The sequence below is a fragment of the Peromyscus leucopus genome, chromosome 1 (genome assembly GCF_004664715.2).
Source record: "Peromyscus leucopus breed LL Stock chromosome 1, UCI_PerLeu_2.1, whole genome shotgun sequence".
NCBI lineage: Eukaryota > Metazoa > Chordata > Mammalia > Rodentia > Cricetidae > Peromyscus > Peromyscus leucopus.
Genome location: NC_051063.1, coordinates 140,835,493 through 140,852,713, shown reverse-complemented (window position 1 = coordinate 140,852,713; position 17,221 = coordinate 140,835,493). Strand labels below are relative to the sequence as shown.

Here is a 17,221-nt window from a genome sequence, read left to right as displayed (position 1 = left end):
TCTCGAACCCGAGTGTGCACACTGGTGCACCAGTTTACACAGGCCTGGTACCACAGGAGGAAAGAGTACCCTTCGGGCTCTAGTGGTCAAAGAGAAACATGCTCGCCATCTAAAACAAGGGTCTGCATGCCTTGTCTACAGGTCCGATTGAGCTGGTAATGGGTAGAGAGGGGCTCTATAGCACTCATTTCTTGCCACTCCTCACTTCAGTGTGAAACATGTAACTTACTGAAGGTAAGGGGAAGAGGAGGAACAGGAGGGAGGAGAGGAAGAGGAAAAGAGAAGGAAAAGGGGAAGAACAAAAGGTTAGTTATGTGCTCAATTTCTTTGCCAGGAGTTGAAACAAAAGAACATTGTCCACTAGGGCTTTTAAAGCCTTAAACGGTCCTAGAAGGTTCTTTTGTGCTAGCTTTTAAATACATAGAGGTCAGTCCTAAAACAAATGGGAACACCAGTGCAATCAATAGTACATTAATTTAAATTCCCGTAAATGACATTCTCTCCATCCAGCATAACCACAAAACAACTCCTACCCAAATTTCCCAAGGACAGTGAATTCACCCTAAAAACACTGTTTCTAAAAGCTGGGAAGTGCCCAGGCCTCACCTCTGGCTCTTCAGGAGCATCCCCTCCAAGGGGATGTTTGTGCAGATCCAGGCCACTCTGGCTGGATGCCGGCCGCTCCTCTGCAGAAGAGGCGTAGATCTCCTCAGAGTCGGTGTCCACCCCGTGGACATGGCTCGCTTCCTCCTGGCTCCAGTCCAGTTCTTCCTCAGACTGCTTCAGGGAGCTGCTGCTGCTCTTGGGGACAATGCCTGCCGTGGACAGGCTGTTGGGTACCGAGGTATAGGACGACTGGGGCCCCGAGTAAGGCCGGCCCTCGGGGGCCAAGGCCTCTGCTTCCAGGAGGTCAGGCACGGAGAGGCTGAGTCGCCGGTCCAGGTGATGCTGCACCCTTAAATCCAAGGGTTTGCTTGGGGTCTTTTTAGCTCTCTTCTTGCTCAAGTTGATTAACAATGGTTTGGTCCGCTGTTTGAATGACCCCCAGACAGATGGTTTATCCAAATCCATGACTGCATGAAGAATCAAGAATTCCACTCCTCAAATGAGTGTGCCTCTAGTGGAAAACAGTCGAAGACTCCTGTGAAACAGAGCACAAGCAGACATGAGCCTTCTTGATGTTTAAGGGTATACCCAAAGGGAATTTATGCAGAAAATTTGCTTTTGATCCCTTAATGAGAAGTGAAACATTAAGGTCATAGTTACACAAACATCAGAAAAAGCATTTTTAAGAAACAGAATATTTAAAAATATTTAAGTCAGCAGAATAGAAAAGTAATGAATGGGATTATTGGGTTGAACATAAGCTTCATAGAAAGACTACTTATTCTTCTCCAAAAATATTAAAGCCAAGACATTTGCTAGAACAGGTTCTGTAGTATTTCTTCACCATAAACAAGGGGGAGCTGAATATACATCTGTAAATGGAGGATTACCAAGTATTTGCTGTACTTGGAAAGGTAATAGGTATTAGACATTGCTATTTGGGTGATGTCTGATATCATTATCTTAAAAAAAGTGTTGTTGTGACATAAAAGATGATAAAAGAGCACCTTATGTGCATGCCAATCTACACTACAAATGTAACATCTTCCTGTGCTATGTCGAGTGTGTTTTGTGTGTGTGTGTGTGTGTGTGTGTGTGTGTGTGTGTGTGGTTTATGTGTGTGAACATGCATATTGAAACCAGAGGATGATGTCAGGAGTTTTCCTCAACCACTCTGTGCCTTATTTTTTGAGACAGGGTTTAACACTGAACCTGGAACTCACCAATGCATCAGCCTGCTAATGAGCTCAGGGTATCTTCCTGTCTGCCTCTCCCTGTGCTGGGATTACAGATGAGTCCCACTGGTTTATGTGCTGGGGATCTGAACTCGGTTCCTCAGGCTTACACAGCCTGCACTCTACTCACTGAGCCCCCGCCAAAATCTTTTTATCTGTTTTGAAGGACAAATGTACTCATTTGAACTTGAATTCCATTTAACAGCTATACGGTCATATTCACACGAGGGTAAAGAAAAACCCCTTTGCCCAAATGAGAGTCCTGCGCATATCCAGAAGAACTGGCAATGCTTCCTTCCATGAAGGAACCTTCCACAAAGCAAGCTGAAGAGACCCATCCTGATGAGGTGACCTGGACAAGTGTCTCACACGCCATTGGGAGTGTGGGTGAAGATGGCTGCACAGATGTAAGTGTGGTCACACAGTGAAAACGCCATGGTGATTTGAGATGGAGCAGGTTGGATCAATCAGAGAACCAATATAAACCAAATCTGGAGAAATGACCCTATTTCACGTGACAAATGCTTCATAATATCCTTTTGATGTGATCAAGTGTGATCAGAGCACTGTCCTACACTGCATGGATGTTGCCACATTTGGCTGCAAGACACAGCTGAGAGCCTAGGGGCAGGGGAAGTGCTTTCTAAAAGCATCCCTCAATGCTTTCCTGTATCCTACTATCTCATATCAAGACAAAGCATTTTAGTAGTGGAAAGAACAGTCAAAAGTCCCTATAAATCAAGATTCACATGGCTATTAACCTGCTGAAGATTAGAATATGGATCTCTGTAGCCCATGCCTATGGTCCATCACCACAGGCAAGAGATTCTCCCAGTATGCACTTGGTGTCTCCAGTACTACAAACTAAGTCCATGGCCTCTAGAGATGGATTCCTTGGGTTCAAATTCTGCTTTGCTACATACTACCTTGCTGTTGGATCAGGGTCATGTCATCTCATTATATCCCAATTTTCTCAATTCTCCACTGGAGATGAGATTACTCAGTCAGAGGAAATGAGATCACATTCAAATCTTCTGATAAATGTATGAAGGAAACTCATGATTTGACAGGTGCTATAAAGGATCCAGGGTACAAATCCCAACCTCCAGAAATTCATCATAGAAATAAAACACACACACACACACACACACACACACAAGTGAAATATCTGAGAGGAATAGCATATCCAAATTCCATAGTAATTGCAACCAGCTACAGTTCTTAACATTTAAAAAAATACGTTATTCTGATGAACCACAAAAAATAGAGTGAAGAAACAGTCTCAAATAACAGGAAGTTTTAATACAATGCAAGTAAAATACACAAAATAAACCGTGCATATCTAAAGCTTAAAAGCTAACATCCACATATAAGAGAAACTGTGCAATATTTGTCTTTCTGTGTTTCCTTACTCAGGCACACGGGCCTGATGCACATTTGAACTTACAGACTGTGACAGACTACACAAGACCTGCACAATTTAATTCACAAAGTCCCAGAACAAAAAAGGGGAAGTGGGCATAAAGTCCAACCCTTACCTAAGAAGCTATTTGCATTATATGAATACTGGGAGAGGGTAAACAGTTTTCTCAAATGAAGTGACACTTAGTACATGAACCACACTCAAGGCAGGCCTCATGTTCAGGAGCAATTGCCAACACAAAACAGATTCCATGCCATTGTGTGTGTGTGTGTGTGTGTGTGTGTGTGTGTGTGTGTTGTGTGTCTGTATCAGTGTGTGTCTGTGTGTATGCTTTCTTTGGGTTTGGTTTATTTATTTGTTTTGGGGGGTTTGTTTGTTTGTTTGAAGCAGTTGTTCTCAATCTGTGGGCCACAACCCACAGCCACTCTTTCACAGGGGTCACCTAAGACCATTCGAAAGCACGGATGTTTACATTACAATTCATAACAGTAGCAAAATTACAGTTATAAAGTAGTAGCAAAAAGTGTTTTATGGCTGGAGGTCACCACAACATGAGGAACTGCATTAAAGGGTTGTAGCATTAGGAAGGCTGAGAACCACTGGTTTAGAGGAAGAGAAATAACATGAAGTTGGGTGGGTATGGAGTGGGAAGAATATGGGAGGGGCTTGGGGAGAGGAAGAATCTGATTAAAATATATATATAACATATGAGAATTTTAAAGAAAATTCATGAAAATGGAGAAGGATGCCAGTAACTTCTGAGCAAAAACAATGACCTTGAGTCTGGGAGCAGCCAAGAGAAACCTGGAGAAACACAGCAGCAGGAGGAAGAGATAAGTGGTGCACTTGAACATGACCTCAGTGGGAGCAGCAGAAGACAAAGGGCTCAAGGAATGGAGTATAACACAGTACTCAATGGCATTGAAAGGGCTGCAGGAGGCATTAGGGATTTCATACCCATAATAAAAGTGGGGGAGACAGAGGTAGGCAAACAGAGATGACCTACATGTTCACATTCCCAGGCCTACAGGCTTCTCAAAGAAGCCCCTGTACCATCTGAAATGGACTCATTGAGGAGGGCGGTAAAGCAAATTTTGTTTGAAATTTCTATAATAAAACATAAAATTTGCATGATATTTAAATAATTAAGTCCAATATATCAGATGAACCTGATTCTGAAGAATCTGCTTTGCAACAGAACTTCCTGGCAATCGCTATTTGGGATCTAAGTCCTTAAAAGAGATTTGCACTCCCTGGTGGGGAAGTCTATTTGTTTGGAGAAGAAACTATGTGAGGAATTCAGTACTTATATAAGGGAGAGGTTTGAAATCTTTCTATCTATTAAACAAAAGCAAAAGAAATGCAATAAAGTGACATCAGAGATTAAAAGCATACCCCTCAAGAACTAGTTGCATGTGGGAAAACATTTCTGTCATTCATGCAACTGAACTGCCCTCTGACAACCAATAGATCCTTTCTGTGATGTTTGGGTAGGATCAAGGGGAGCTGATGGAAGAGGATCCTGGGGACCATTAGAACACCATCAGGAGAAACTCATTTCCTCTGATTACCATGGATCTCTTCTCCATCACAACAGCCGTCTCCAAAAATCTCCCAGGCAGAATTCCACAACGTGGGACTTTCCAAGGTTGACTCCTGTTAAGCTTTCCACAGATTCACACCCAAGTTGTTGCCTCTATCCGCAGTAGGTTGTCTCTTGATTTCCAGGAGCAGTACACCATTGTGTGTGCACATCCCAAACTGATCTGTTTTCCTTGACGGGCAGGTGAGGCCTTGCTAGTCTTATGTTCTTTCAACTAAAACTGTTATAAATTTGTGTGGAACTACTATCCATCTCTGAATTAAATGGCCAGCAATGTTTTTGCTGGGTCAAGAGGCAAGCGGGTGCTAATTTCATAGGAAATGTTCCCTGGGTGGTTGTATGAATTTGCTCTTCCCACTAACAATTGTGAGAATTTCACTTGTTTCCCATCCTCTATAGCATTTGACATTGCTAGAATTTTTATTTTAGTTCTTTGTAATTATTAGAAAGGTTTTAAATTTTTATTTTCATATTAGTGTATGATACTGAAAATGGTTTGTGGCATTAATTTGCTAACTTATATGTGGTTTGGGGAACTGTCCGTTCAAGACTTTTGTCCATTTATTTTAACATAAGATTCTTTGCTCTCCTACTCTTGGCTTATGAGAGTTCATTATATATTTTGAATTTAAGAGCCCTGTTGAAGACATAACTTGCAAATATTTACCCCAATTTTGTAGCTTGTCTTTTCATGTTGTTATTAATATCCTTTGCATGTCAACGGTTCTTAATTATCAAGGGTTAGCTTTTAGAAATATTGTGACATTTTACAGATCTTACACAATGGACTTGGTTTTATATCTAAGAATCCATTGGCTAACTTCAATCACAAAAAAGATCTCCAACATTTCCTTCCAGGAGTTTTGTAGTTTTACATTTAGAGTTATGACCTATTTTAACAAAATTTCTGCAAACAAGATTAGGTTTAGGTCAAAGTTCATTTTATATACGGATGACAATTTATTCCAACCCTATTGTTGGGACACTGTCCTCCTCTAATGAATTACTTAGCTCCTGTCTCAATGAAATATGTCCTATTTGTGAGGGGAGGCATCCTGGACTGTCTGTTCGGTTCCACTGACCCACATCGCCATCACCTTCCACTACTATACTGTTCTGATGGCCATGGTAGCATCCAGTCTTAAAATCAGCTTATGTAACTCCTCTAAATTCATTCTTTTCCAGAATTGCTTAGCTGTTCTGCTAAACATATCCCTATCAGACACATTAAATCCAAGCACAGTGAATTTAATACAAGGACAATAAGAATACAGCAGGGTTTTTTTTTTGTGTGAGTAATACACTTACTGTAAAATCCATATACAATCACAAAACTCCAAGTAGTGACAAAGAGAACAGCACACAAAACATTAGGTTACAGGAAGTGGCTCTTCTCTCTGCTGAAGCAGTTACACTACAAGGCACTTCCAAGTTTCATGTTGTGTCTAGTTTTGAAATGATCTGTATCTTCCCCCTAGCCTGGTGTGATCACAGAAGTGGCATGCTTCTGAGAAGTAGAGCCTAAGGCATGTATAGTTCCGAAGAATCCCAATGTTAGTGTTCTTCCCTTTCTACCAAATTCTATCTTCTGTGGAGACAGGACACTACGTTTAATAACTTTCACAAAAAAAATTAAAAGCATTCTGCCCATCATTTCAAGCCCATAACCAGAACCAAATATACTGAATCACAAGCATACAAACACAAAAATCTTCGTCAAGAAGAGGAAAAAAGCAGTGTGTTCGAGCGGGTGTGGTGGCACATGCCTTTAATCCCAGTGCTCAGAAGGCAGAAGCAAGTGAATCTCTGTGAGTCTGAGGCCAGCCTGCTCTACAAAGTGAGTTCGGGGACAGCCAGGGCTGCTACACAGAGAAACCCTGCCTTGAAAAACCAACCGAACAACAACAACAACAACAATCCAATGTGTTCTTAAAAGTGTACTGCTAACTGAAGTTGGGCTTCCTTTATGACTAGAAACACAATTCCTATAATATACAGTGTGCACTTCAGAAAAAGGAGTGCTAAAAGAAGAAATCCAAGAAGGACTTACTTTTGAAAAAAAGCCCAGTGAGATAAACCCACCTATTTGAATATTAAATGTAATCCAACTTTCTTCTTTTTTTTCCGGAGCTGAGGACCGAACCCAGGGCCTTGCACTTGCTAGGCAAGCGCTCTACCACTGAACTAAATCTCCAACCCCGTAATCCAACTTTCTTATCTCAAAGGCTATTTGAAGGGCACCCATATGTTTCATTTTTCTCTCAAGTCTTAAGTTCAAAGACTCTCTTTGGAAGCTCAGCAAACTGCAAGTTAAAGATACAAGCTTCCTCGCAGACAATATGACTGCCAACAGTTAATTAAGTGTTTACAAATATAGAGCAGAGTGGATTCCAACTATCTCCAATATAAAACAAGTGTAAGTCTGGTCATTTTATATTGCATGTGAGAGTACCACACAATACTCATTAAATGTCATAATTACTGTGCACCAACTGAAAAGAAAGATATACTAAAACTCTTTGCAAGAATATACTCACGTTTTGCAAAGCAACAGCAAACGTTTAATCTCTTCACAACACAAAATGATCCTGCTCCCCTACCCCAAACCTCAGCTTTCACTAAATGAGCAAGAATAAGCACTGTGCCTCTCTAAGCCGCTACGGCAGGACAAGATCTTCACAGGAAACAGCCTGAGCCAGGAGACCAATGGCACTCCCATCTGTATTATGCTTTCAGACGTTCCTCGCAGTTGGCAGCTAAGCAATCACCCAAATGGAAACAGACAAACTTCAACACCAGCCCTCAAAGTTTCTGACTGAGCCTGAGCCACCTCAGTAACTGAATCAGAACCCCAAAGAAGGAAAAGGGAGCTCCGAGGGACAATGGCATTTTCTTTCCTATGAGTTTAACAGAGCTGATCAGCAACAAGAACTCAAAATACTTCTCGTAGTTCCTCTGTAGCAGCTGGTCTCAACCTGCCCATTGCAATCCCTTTGGGAATTGGATGAACCTTTCCCCCCGGGGAGGGGGGGGGTGTCAAATAACAGATATCCTTCATATCAGATCTTTACATTATGGTTCATAACATCAGCAAAATTACAGATAAAAAGTAGCAACGAAAATAGTTTTATGGTTGGGGAACTGTATTAAACAACATGAGGAGCTGTATTAAAGGGTCTCAGCATTAGAAAGTTTGAGAGGCACTGCTTTGTAGAATAAATTGTAGGTTTATTTTCACAACATAAATGTGAACTCATGTAGCAGAGTAACAGGTGCATGGTAAGCATATCTCATTTTAATCAAGCAGTCTCCAACTAGAATTCCGGCAGAATTAAAGATTTTAAAGAATTTAAGTCCTACTTAAACACAAAATTTGGGATATTTTTATCTTTACCCAATGAAAAGAGAGGTCTGTACAAGGTGCTCATGGTGTTAGGAGGCTTTCTAGTTCTCAGTAGCTGATCAAAAACTATACTCAGCCAGGCAGTGGTGGTGCACACCTTTAATCCCAGCACTCAAGAGGCAGAGCCAGGTGGATCTCTGTGAGTTTGAGGCCAGCCTGGACTACCAAGTGAGTTCCAGGAAAGGCGCAAAGCTACACAGAGAAATCCTGTCTTGAAAAACAAGCAAACAAAACAAACAAACAAGCAAAAAAACTATACTCATTCAATCTGAGGTCCTAAGTACAAATTTCTTCAGCACTTGGAGTATATTTATGTCAAGTATTACAGATTTTCTTCCCCACTTCATTGCTCTTATCTGTGTATCTATCAATCACACATTCATTCATTCAGTCAGTCAGTCATTCATTTTTGGCCAATATGCTTGCTTGAATACAACATGGCAATATGCTTTAAAGTGCTTTGCCAGTACTAAGTAAATACAGAGTGAATGGGCTTCACACAGTTCACTCATCATCTGTCTTAATGGAGGATGGATTCAGTCTTTCCTGACTCAGCCTGCTTTGAGTGGTTTGGGAAACCTTTTGCTTAGGCATAATGCCATTATTTGCCATATACTTCAGATTGGTGGTTTTCAGAGCCTGGACCTCTGAGCAACACGCAAAGACTCCCAGCTGTGGTCCGGTCGTGTGTTCCCATGTGGACTTCTGTCATTCCCATTTTCGAGCTTTCTTTCTTCGGGATGGGAATGAAATTTCATTTGTCACTCCAGTGGGTGGCCAAATTTCAAAGCATCTTATACTGCAAATGCCGAGCTCAGTTCCCAGAGTGCCTGTGGTAGTCACTGTCAGGCTAAAGTTGCCATACACAGAGTCTGTACTGATTATCTCTACCCACTTTATACATACAGACATTCTTGCTACTGGCTTAAAGCTTAGAAACAAGATAGGTAAGTGAACCGCCGTCAGTTCATTCATTTGGCTTTCTTTTCCTGTGCTGTTCAATGTAAATATTAACATCCCCATGTTCGGTGCCTAATCACCAAATAAAAACAAATTAATGATTTTCCTATCTAGCTAGTCACCAATGTGGTTTCTTTCTGTATGTCATTTTCATAATACATTAGAATACTTATATATTTATAGACAAATCAGACAGAAAGTACAGAGCATAAAGAACCTACATTCCTTTTCAGTCTGCTTTGGTGCAGCCCATTCTCATCTGCCATCTTTTTCCTGTGTGTTACATATATTCATTGAACACAGCAATGGTTTTCACATGGATAATTTCCCTCGAGCATCTTGTGCAATTTAACTGTACTGACCACATTCTTCTTCCTCCCACGAGTGCCCCTCCCTCTTCTCCCTCTCTCGAGAGGTCACACTTTGTATTATGCCTGTCTGTAGGTTTCAGCAAATGTTTGTTGTTTACAAACTATTACAACATTATACAAAATTGTTTCCTTGATCTAAATGTCCTGTCTACTCCCTAGCCCTCCCTCTCCTTTACAGTCACCGATCGTTTTATATTTTCGATAGCTTTATGTTTCCAGAATGCCAAAGGTAGCCAATTTCACATAACATATTCTCCGGGCCCACCTATTTCACTGAGCAAAGCACATTTAAGGTCCCTCTCTCTATTTTTTTGTAGATGCATTTAATTTTTATCATTCCATAGTATTACATTGTTGGGAGGTTGCCACAGTTCATGGGCTGAGGGCAACCTTAGTTGTTTCTACTACTTGTCAATGTGAGGAAAGCTGCTGTAAACACACATGTGTGAATTTTTGTGTGGATGTAAGCTTGATTCCTTTGGAGAAAGGATCACAGGATCATATGCTATCTATGCAATGCAACACTGAGCAATCTTCAACAATCATCAGTTATAGTTTAAATGTTTCCATAGTAGCCAGGCTTACTCATATTTTGCTGGCAATGCAAGAATATCACACAGGTTTACAGCAACTCATGCTGTGGTTTTATTTCACTACAGTTACTAGAATACAGGAAACTGCCTTTATACGCAGATTCTAATTCCAATCACCTTATTGAAATCATTTTAACATTGATAATTCACCTAGAAACTAAAACCACCTCTAGTTTCCAGGATAGACAGCTGTCTTAGTTTCTTTTTCTCTTGCTGTGAACTTCTACCAGGAAGCACTTGAATATCTCTTGAGGTATCTCAAGGTAAGGAGATAGCCTTAGTTTAGCAATCCAGAAAATAAACAAGTATTGAATTGTCAAAACAGTTTTTCTCCATCTGTTTAGATGACTGTGGGTTTTTTCTCTTTTCATAAGTTAATGTAGTAAATCGTACTGTTATCCCAGTGCAGAACATTTTATTTTATTCTGAGATAAATTCAAATTCTCCTTTTATTAGTTTAACAATTTCAACCACTGCTAAATTCAGACTGTAAACAGTTCACTTACAATTTCCTCATATAACTTTACATGTAATATGGAATTCTAGTCCTTTGTTGGCATTTCAGGTCAAGACTCATAATTATCTCACCTTCAGCAAAGAAAACATTAATGTAAGACAAGAATTTCTTGGAGTTGGTGGAAGATGGTTCTATTGAGATAAAGTGATTTAACTCCAGGTTGTTGTCTGCACACACACACACACACACACACACACAGAGCACATGCTCACCCACCCACATGCATGTGTATACACATAAAACACATGTGTACACATAAAAATATGTGCATACCAACCCCCACATGCACACACACACACACACACACACACACACGCACACGCACATGCACATGCACATATATATATACAATACACACACATATACATGCATGATCACCCCATACACACACAGGTGCATGCCACCCCTCACATATACATATAGAACACACACACACACACACACACACACACACACACACACACACACACTACTGGATTTCCTTAAAAGACTTGCAGAACCTAACTGTAAAATTGTATATGCATGAATTTGGGGGGAAATGATATTTAACTATTGGCTGAGAGTTCTCTTATTGGTTTTAGGTGCCTGCTTTTATGTATCTTGTATTTCTTGATGATTAATATATTTTATCAGAAAGTGTAAGTTTTTATCTGGGGTTCCAAACATATCAGCATAAAACATTCATGTTATTACAGATTCAATCTCTGCCTGTTTATGAATACAGTCATGTTATTTTTCCTTTGCATGATAAGAATTGATAGAGCCCCAAGGTGTTTCTTTAAAAATTTTTATGAAATAGAAAAATGCATTCCACTTGCTGTATCTTGACAAAATGTTCTATTTTTATTTCCAATCTTATCAATGTCTGCTCTTATCTTTCTTATAAGTTGATGTAGAACTAAGTGCGTGAACTCTAAGGGACTGAGAACTAGAGAAATGGTTCAGCAGTTAGGCACGTGAGCATCCCTACAGAGAATCTGATTTCAGTTCCCGTAACCATGCTAGGCACACAGAGAAATATACATAAGTATGTAATTAAAATAATAAATATTATAAAATATAAAATGCCCAGAATAAATGAGATATACTAGAGGAAAATAAAGTAAGGAGGTTGAGTCTTCAAAGTCTCAAAATTGTCATAAATCAACAATAAAATAGATGCTGATTTATTGGTTCATGGATACACAATTACTTAAGGAACTGGGAAAAGAAACTTAGTGAGGAAATATAAAGCTATAGAGAAAATAAATGTGATTTTTAAAATTTCTTCAAATTTATTTTGAAACTTTCAATGTGAACTTTTTTCATATTTCTCATGATTTTGATGCTACTGTCTATGATGTCCTATTTCTGTTTGTTACTGACATACAGAATTGTGCCGTATTTTTGCATTTTAATCTTACACTCAGTGGCTATCAGCATGCAAGCATTTCTTCTAGCAAGCTATTCAGTTACTGCTCTCAGGATCTGTATTCACACCATCTCACCGACTGTGACAAAACCACAGCTTTCTTTTTCACAGATTTATAACTTGCTTTACACATGGATTAATGCCAGTGGTGATAGGGGACTTCATTCCATTGGAGCCAACCTTGGAGAGAACGCTTTCAAACGTAAATTACTTAAGTATAAAAATTTTTATAAGGTTTTAAATACTAAATACTCAAGAGAATAAGAAAATTTCCTCCGGTATCCTATTTGATAAGAGTGAAAATAAAGACTAGTAAGACTTTAAGAGACAGCTTAATGTCTACACAGGAAAATTTAATTATCTTTGTGTTACTGTTATCTAAATATTATTGAAGATTGATTTGGGGGTGGTTGGGAAATCTGTTTAGTTTCAGTCTTCTGAAATCAGATGCTTAAAAATTCTCCAGTTAGTTTAGTACATTATCCCCCAATAATCTTGATTTGACTAGCACTAACTAGTCATGCTTCTAGTACCAGGCATGATTTCCCTTTTATTGAGTGGATATTGAGTACAATTAGAGAGCTATTGGTTACTACCAGTTATTTATGCCACTAATGCACTCTTAGGATGATGTGCCATGCTGTCTGTTGGTGTAGTTCATAGGTGTCATAGCTAGGTAGGACTGTTGATTGCCTCCATCCTTTGGAAGTGTGCATGGTGCCATCAGGTATCATGAAAGCTAATTCTCAGGAAGGAAGCATTTAGGTCAGTTCTAGTTCAGTGATCTCTGGGCCCTGTTTCTGAAGTGCAGTGTCTTTAGCCATAGGGACTTGCCTCCACATATTGAAGCAGCCAGGGACAACAGCAATGGACAGTATATTTTGGGAAGCCCTAGGACAGCCCTGACCACCAACACCAAGAGGACTTCTCAGGTATGGCACTGAGGATTTTGTTAGTTGGTCTTTGGCTCTTGCAGAGAACACTGCTCACCAACATGATTGCCCGAACATGAGCTAAACAGAGACTACACCAACCAATATGCCAAAGTGAACTGGGGAAAGCCCATGGGGCCTCAACTATATACAAAGAGCAATAGGCAACTGAAAAAAAAAAAAAAACTGGGAGCAGTAGAGGTTGTCATACTCAGGGATGAGCACAGCAATTGATTGTTCAGTGCCAAATGGTCAGCTCTGAAAATATACATACAAGTAACATTATATGGACTGAGCAGGTTATATTTAGGAGTGTGTGTGTGTGTGTGTGTGTGTGTATGTATATATATATATATATATATATATATATATATATATATATATATATATATCCATGTAGTAATAAAAGGAGAGGCCATGAATTTAGAGAGCAGAGTAGTGGACAGGAAGGTTTGGAGGAAGGAGAAGGAGGGGAAGAAAATAGTGTTGTGATTATATATTGTACTATATAATCTCAAAAATTTAAAAACTACAAAGAAAAATGCACAGAAATACATATGCATAACATAAACACACACAAGATATTATAAATATGAAAAAAACTCCAGTTAGAATGTACCATTGGCATGAATGTTATCCAGAATTAAATAATAATACAATTTAATAAGCAATTTATAAATTACAATTGTTATAATGTTAAATGCTAACATGAAATACAAATATATACAAACATATACTGAGATTTATTGTAAAGTATAATATTTTAATAGAAATAATAAAAATACTAAAAATCCTCCAGTTGTTGTATTCTATGTCTGCCAATTATTTGGAGGTAGTTGACTATATTGCTCATATCTGTGTTCTTATTAGTCATTTTCTTCTCTCAGCAATATTTTAATGATGTTGAATTGACAGCACTCAGTTGAGGGACTAAAGAGGAAGATGTTGAGGTTAAACCCAAATAATTACCAAAGAATTAAAGCCACTCACTGAAAAGTCTAGATTTTACAAAAAAAAATCATAGATTTAGTCCTGGTTTCTTTTTGTTTTGTCTATCCCATGGAAAAAGCCAAGCTGGCAGCTAGAAACATGATTGTAGAACCAAGAAATGGGTCATGTCTAGAAATTAATGTTGGAGAGATTAGCATTCAGACTTTTATTGAAGAAGACTACAGATGAAAATACATAAGAAAAGATGGTTTGAGCCTGAAGGAACTCTAGTACTTAATGTCCAGTTGTGGCAGAATAAACTCAAAAAGGAAACTACAAAGACTTAGTCAGAAAAAAAAAAGGTGTGGTATCACCTATGACAACGAGAACTTAAAACAGAGGCGTCAAAGGAAGGATGTTTTATAGAGGAAGTGGTCAGCAGCATCAAGTATTGCGCACAGAGGAACAATAATCTTGAAAGTATCCATTTGACAAAATGAAAAGAATAAGTAGTCATGGTATGAATTGTCTTGGTGATGTGATTCAGAAAATAATCTGAGTGGAGTAAGGTGAGAAGAGCTTGGAAATGGTGGGAAGAGAGGCAAAAACAGGGCTGAAGAGGAAGAGAAATGCAGGTCCCTTGGGGAGGCATGATGATGGTTAGAGGTAGATAGAAGAAGCGTTTGGTCAGCAATCCCTCATTGACTCAATGGACTCCCCATTACAACATAAACACATGCCAGCTTTCTTGACTCTCTTATCTAAAGTTAGTCTCAGCTGCCCAGCCATTAGGTTGAGCTTTATTTTAACCAAGCACTATCCAACAAGCAACTTAATGGTATTTACCAAATGTAAGAGAAGCAATTCACTTCTTCATGCTATTGCATTTACTTGCTTCATTGGCCTCATGTAAACCACACAGACACACCACTTAATACTACATTACGAAGTAATTGCCCAACTTCAGAAACCCCAGTCCAATATACTGTTCTTTCTAAAGGCTACCCTTATATGATGGTCAGTCTTAATTATTAATGTGGCTAGACTTTGAATCAAACTAGAAGACAGACTTACAGCATGTACAAGAGAATGTTTTTTGACAATTAGCAGAGAGGGGAAGACACACCCTGAATGTGGGTAGCAACCTCCCTTAATGGGTGCCCTAGCTGTTAAAAAAAAAAATGCCATCTGAGTGCCTATATTCATGTCATATTCAAGACTATGACTATAAACTCTTAGTTCTGCCACCACAGGTAAACCCACTTTTGCCACCATGGCTTCCCCACAGTGCTAGATGATGCTCCCAAACTATGTGCCAAAGTAGATCCATCCTGCCTTAGGTGGTCATGGCAATAAAGACAGCATCTGACACCATACCTGGGAATTGGCTTCATAAAAAGCACATGCTGAAGGTGTTGGTAGGGTTTTCTGCTATCGGAATAGTATGTGAAGACAATAACAATTTTTATAAAACTTATTCTATCTGGGTTTTTAACTATTTTAGAATATTAAGTGTGAGTCAACTTATTAACCTGGAAATGAATTACTTAAGACAAGCAAAGTGTTGGGCATATGTTTCTAAGCCATTTCTAATGTGAAGTATGGTTGTATGTATTTTTTAAATCACCAAATTATTGTAGTTTTTAATAGAAACAAAATAGGTATGTGATTGCATCTATTAAAAGTTGGGAAATTCAACCTAAAAGAGATGTTTGTCTTTCCCTTGCTTCCCAATCAAACAAGTAGTTTCTTCATAACCAGTCTTTGCAAAGTAAATTCGCATCCATGTCTGTCTGAACAGAAGCATCAGACACATCCTAAGAGTAACTATACCTCCTCCAGGCAGGCAGAGGAACCCTGATAATTCTAATATGACATAGGTAATTCTATTGATTTCATCTAGAGATTTACAGGCAGTTTCAAATATACACACAGGCAATCACATCATTATGCCTGCAGGGTGATAACTGCAGCAGGTTTTCTTATTTAAAATGGATGAGAGAACTGCAGAGGTTGATGAGCAGAAAATTCAGTTTTGTGTATGTTGTTACAACTTAAAATATTTGGCTAATTTGGTTAGACGGACAGGCACATGTAAATTGTTGGTTTTATCATCTTCATAAAAAAATATTTAAGCCAGGCGGTGGTGGTGCACACTTTTAATCCCAGCACTCGGGAGGCAGAGACAGGCAGATCTCTGTGAGTTCAAGGCCAGCCCGGTATACAGAGCGAGATCCAGGAAAGGCACAAAGCTACACAGAGAAACCCTGTCTCAAAAAGAAAGAAAGAAAGAAAGAAAGAAAGAAAGAAAGGAAGGAAGGAAGGAAGGAAGGAAGGAAGGAAGGAAGGAAGGAAGGAAGGAAGGAAGGAAGAAGAAAGAAAGAAAAAATATTTAACTAGAAGAAAAGTAACCTTTTATAAACACATTCTCTCACACGCATACACATCCCCAAATGTACACCACCAAGTGTTCATTCAATCACAACCTACTCCATCCTGCTACTGGATGATCTATTCATTCGATAAACATTGTTGATATCTAAGTAATCAGGGGCTATTCCAGCCTTTAGGGATATGTCAGGGAACAAAACAGACTTCTTTATTTCATAGAATGTGTGTCCTACTTAGAAGCAACAGACAATAAGTAAATGCATATTTAATATGTCAGGTGAAGGGAAGTAAAAAAGCGACAGTGAAGGATCTAGGATGTCTGTGTGTGATGAGCCAGGTTGCCAGACAGCCATTTCTGGTCCATGCACTGGGGAGGTACCCATTGTATAAAGTACCAGAGCAGAAACCAGAAATGCATGAAGGAGAGAGAGAGGGAGGGAGGGAGGGAGAGAGAGAGAGAGAGAGAGAGAGAGACAGAGAGACAGAGAGACAGAGAGACAGAGAGACAGAGATCTGAACAGGGGCCTTCCAGAGAGAGAGAGAGAGAGAGAGAGAGAGAGAGAGAGAGAGAGAGAGAGAGAGAGAGAGAGAGAGAGAGAGAGAGAGAGAGAGAGAGAGAAGCAGAAGGCCAGGGGGTGGGAGATGTGAAGAGACTATGAGCAGTCAAGGGTGGTCAGAGCCGACAGTCAGACAGGGAAACCAGGAAGAGAGTTGTTGCAAGACAGACGGGAGAAAGGATATACTGCAGGTCATTGGGAGCCACATTTATGACCTTGACTATTATACAGAGTGGGCTCAGAAGCCAATGGAGCATTAAAAATTATACCCAGAATTCTTTACTAGTCC

General features: G+C 39.4%; 1 protein-coding gene across 3 annotated transcripts in view; it reads right to left on the bottom strand.

Annotated features, from left to right (window-relative positions):
- Mctp2 (multiple C2 and transmembrane domain containing 2) overlaps positions 1 to 17,221 on the bottom strand; it is a 279,955-nt gene that overhangs the window by 190,159 nt on the left and 72,575 nt on the right. For all 3 annotated transcript variants that reach the window (XM_037198675.1, XM_037198670.1, XM_028880331.2), the window contains one exon: positions 607 to 1,141. In XM_037198675.1, coding sequence (XP_037054570.1) covers positions 607 to 1,071 — 465 coding nt within the window. In that variant the 5' untranslated portion in view covers positions 1,072 to 1,141. The remainder of the gene's footprint in view (positions 1 to 606; positions 1,142 to 17,221) is intronic.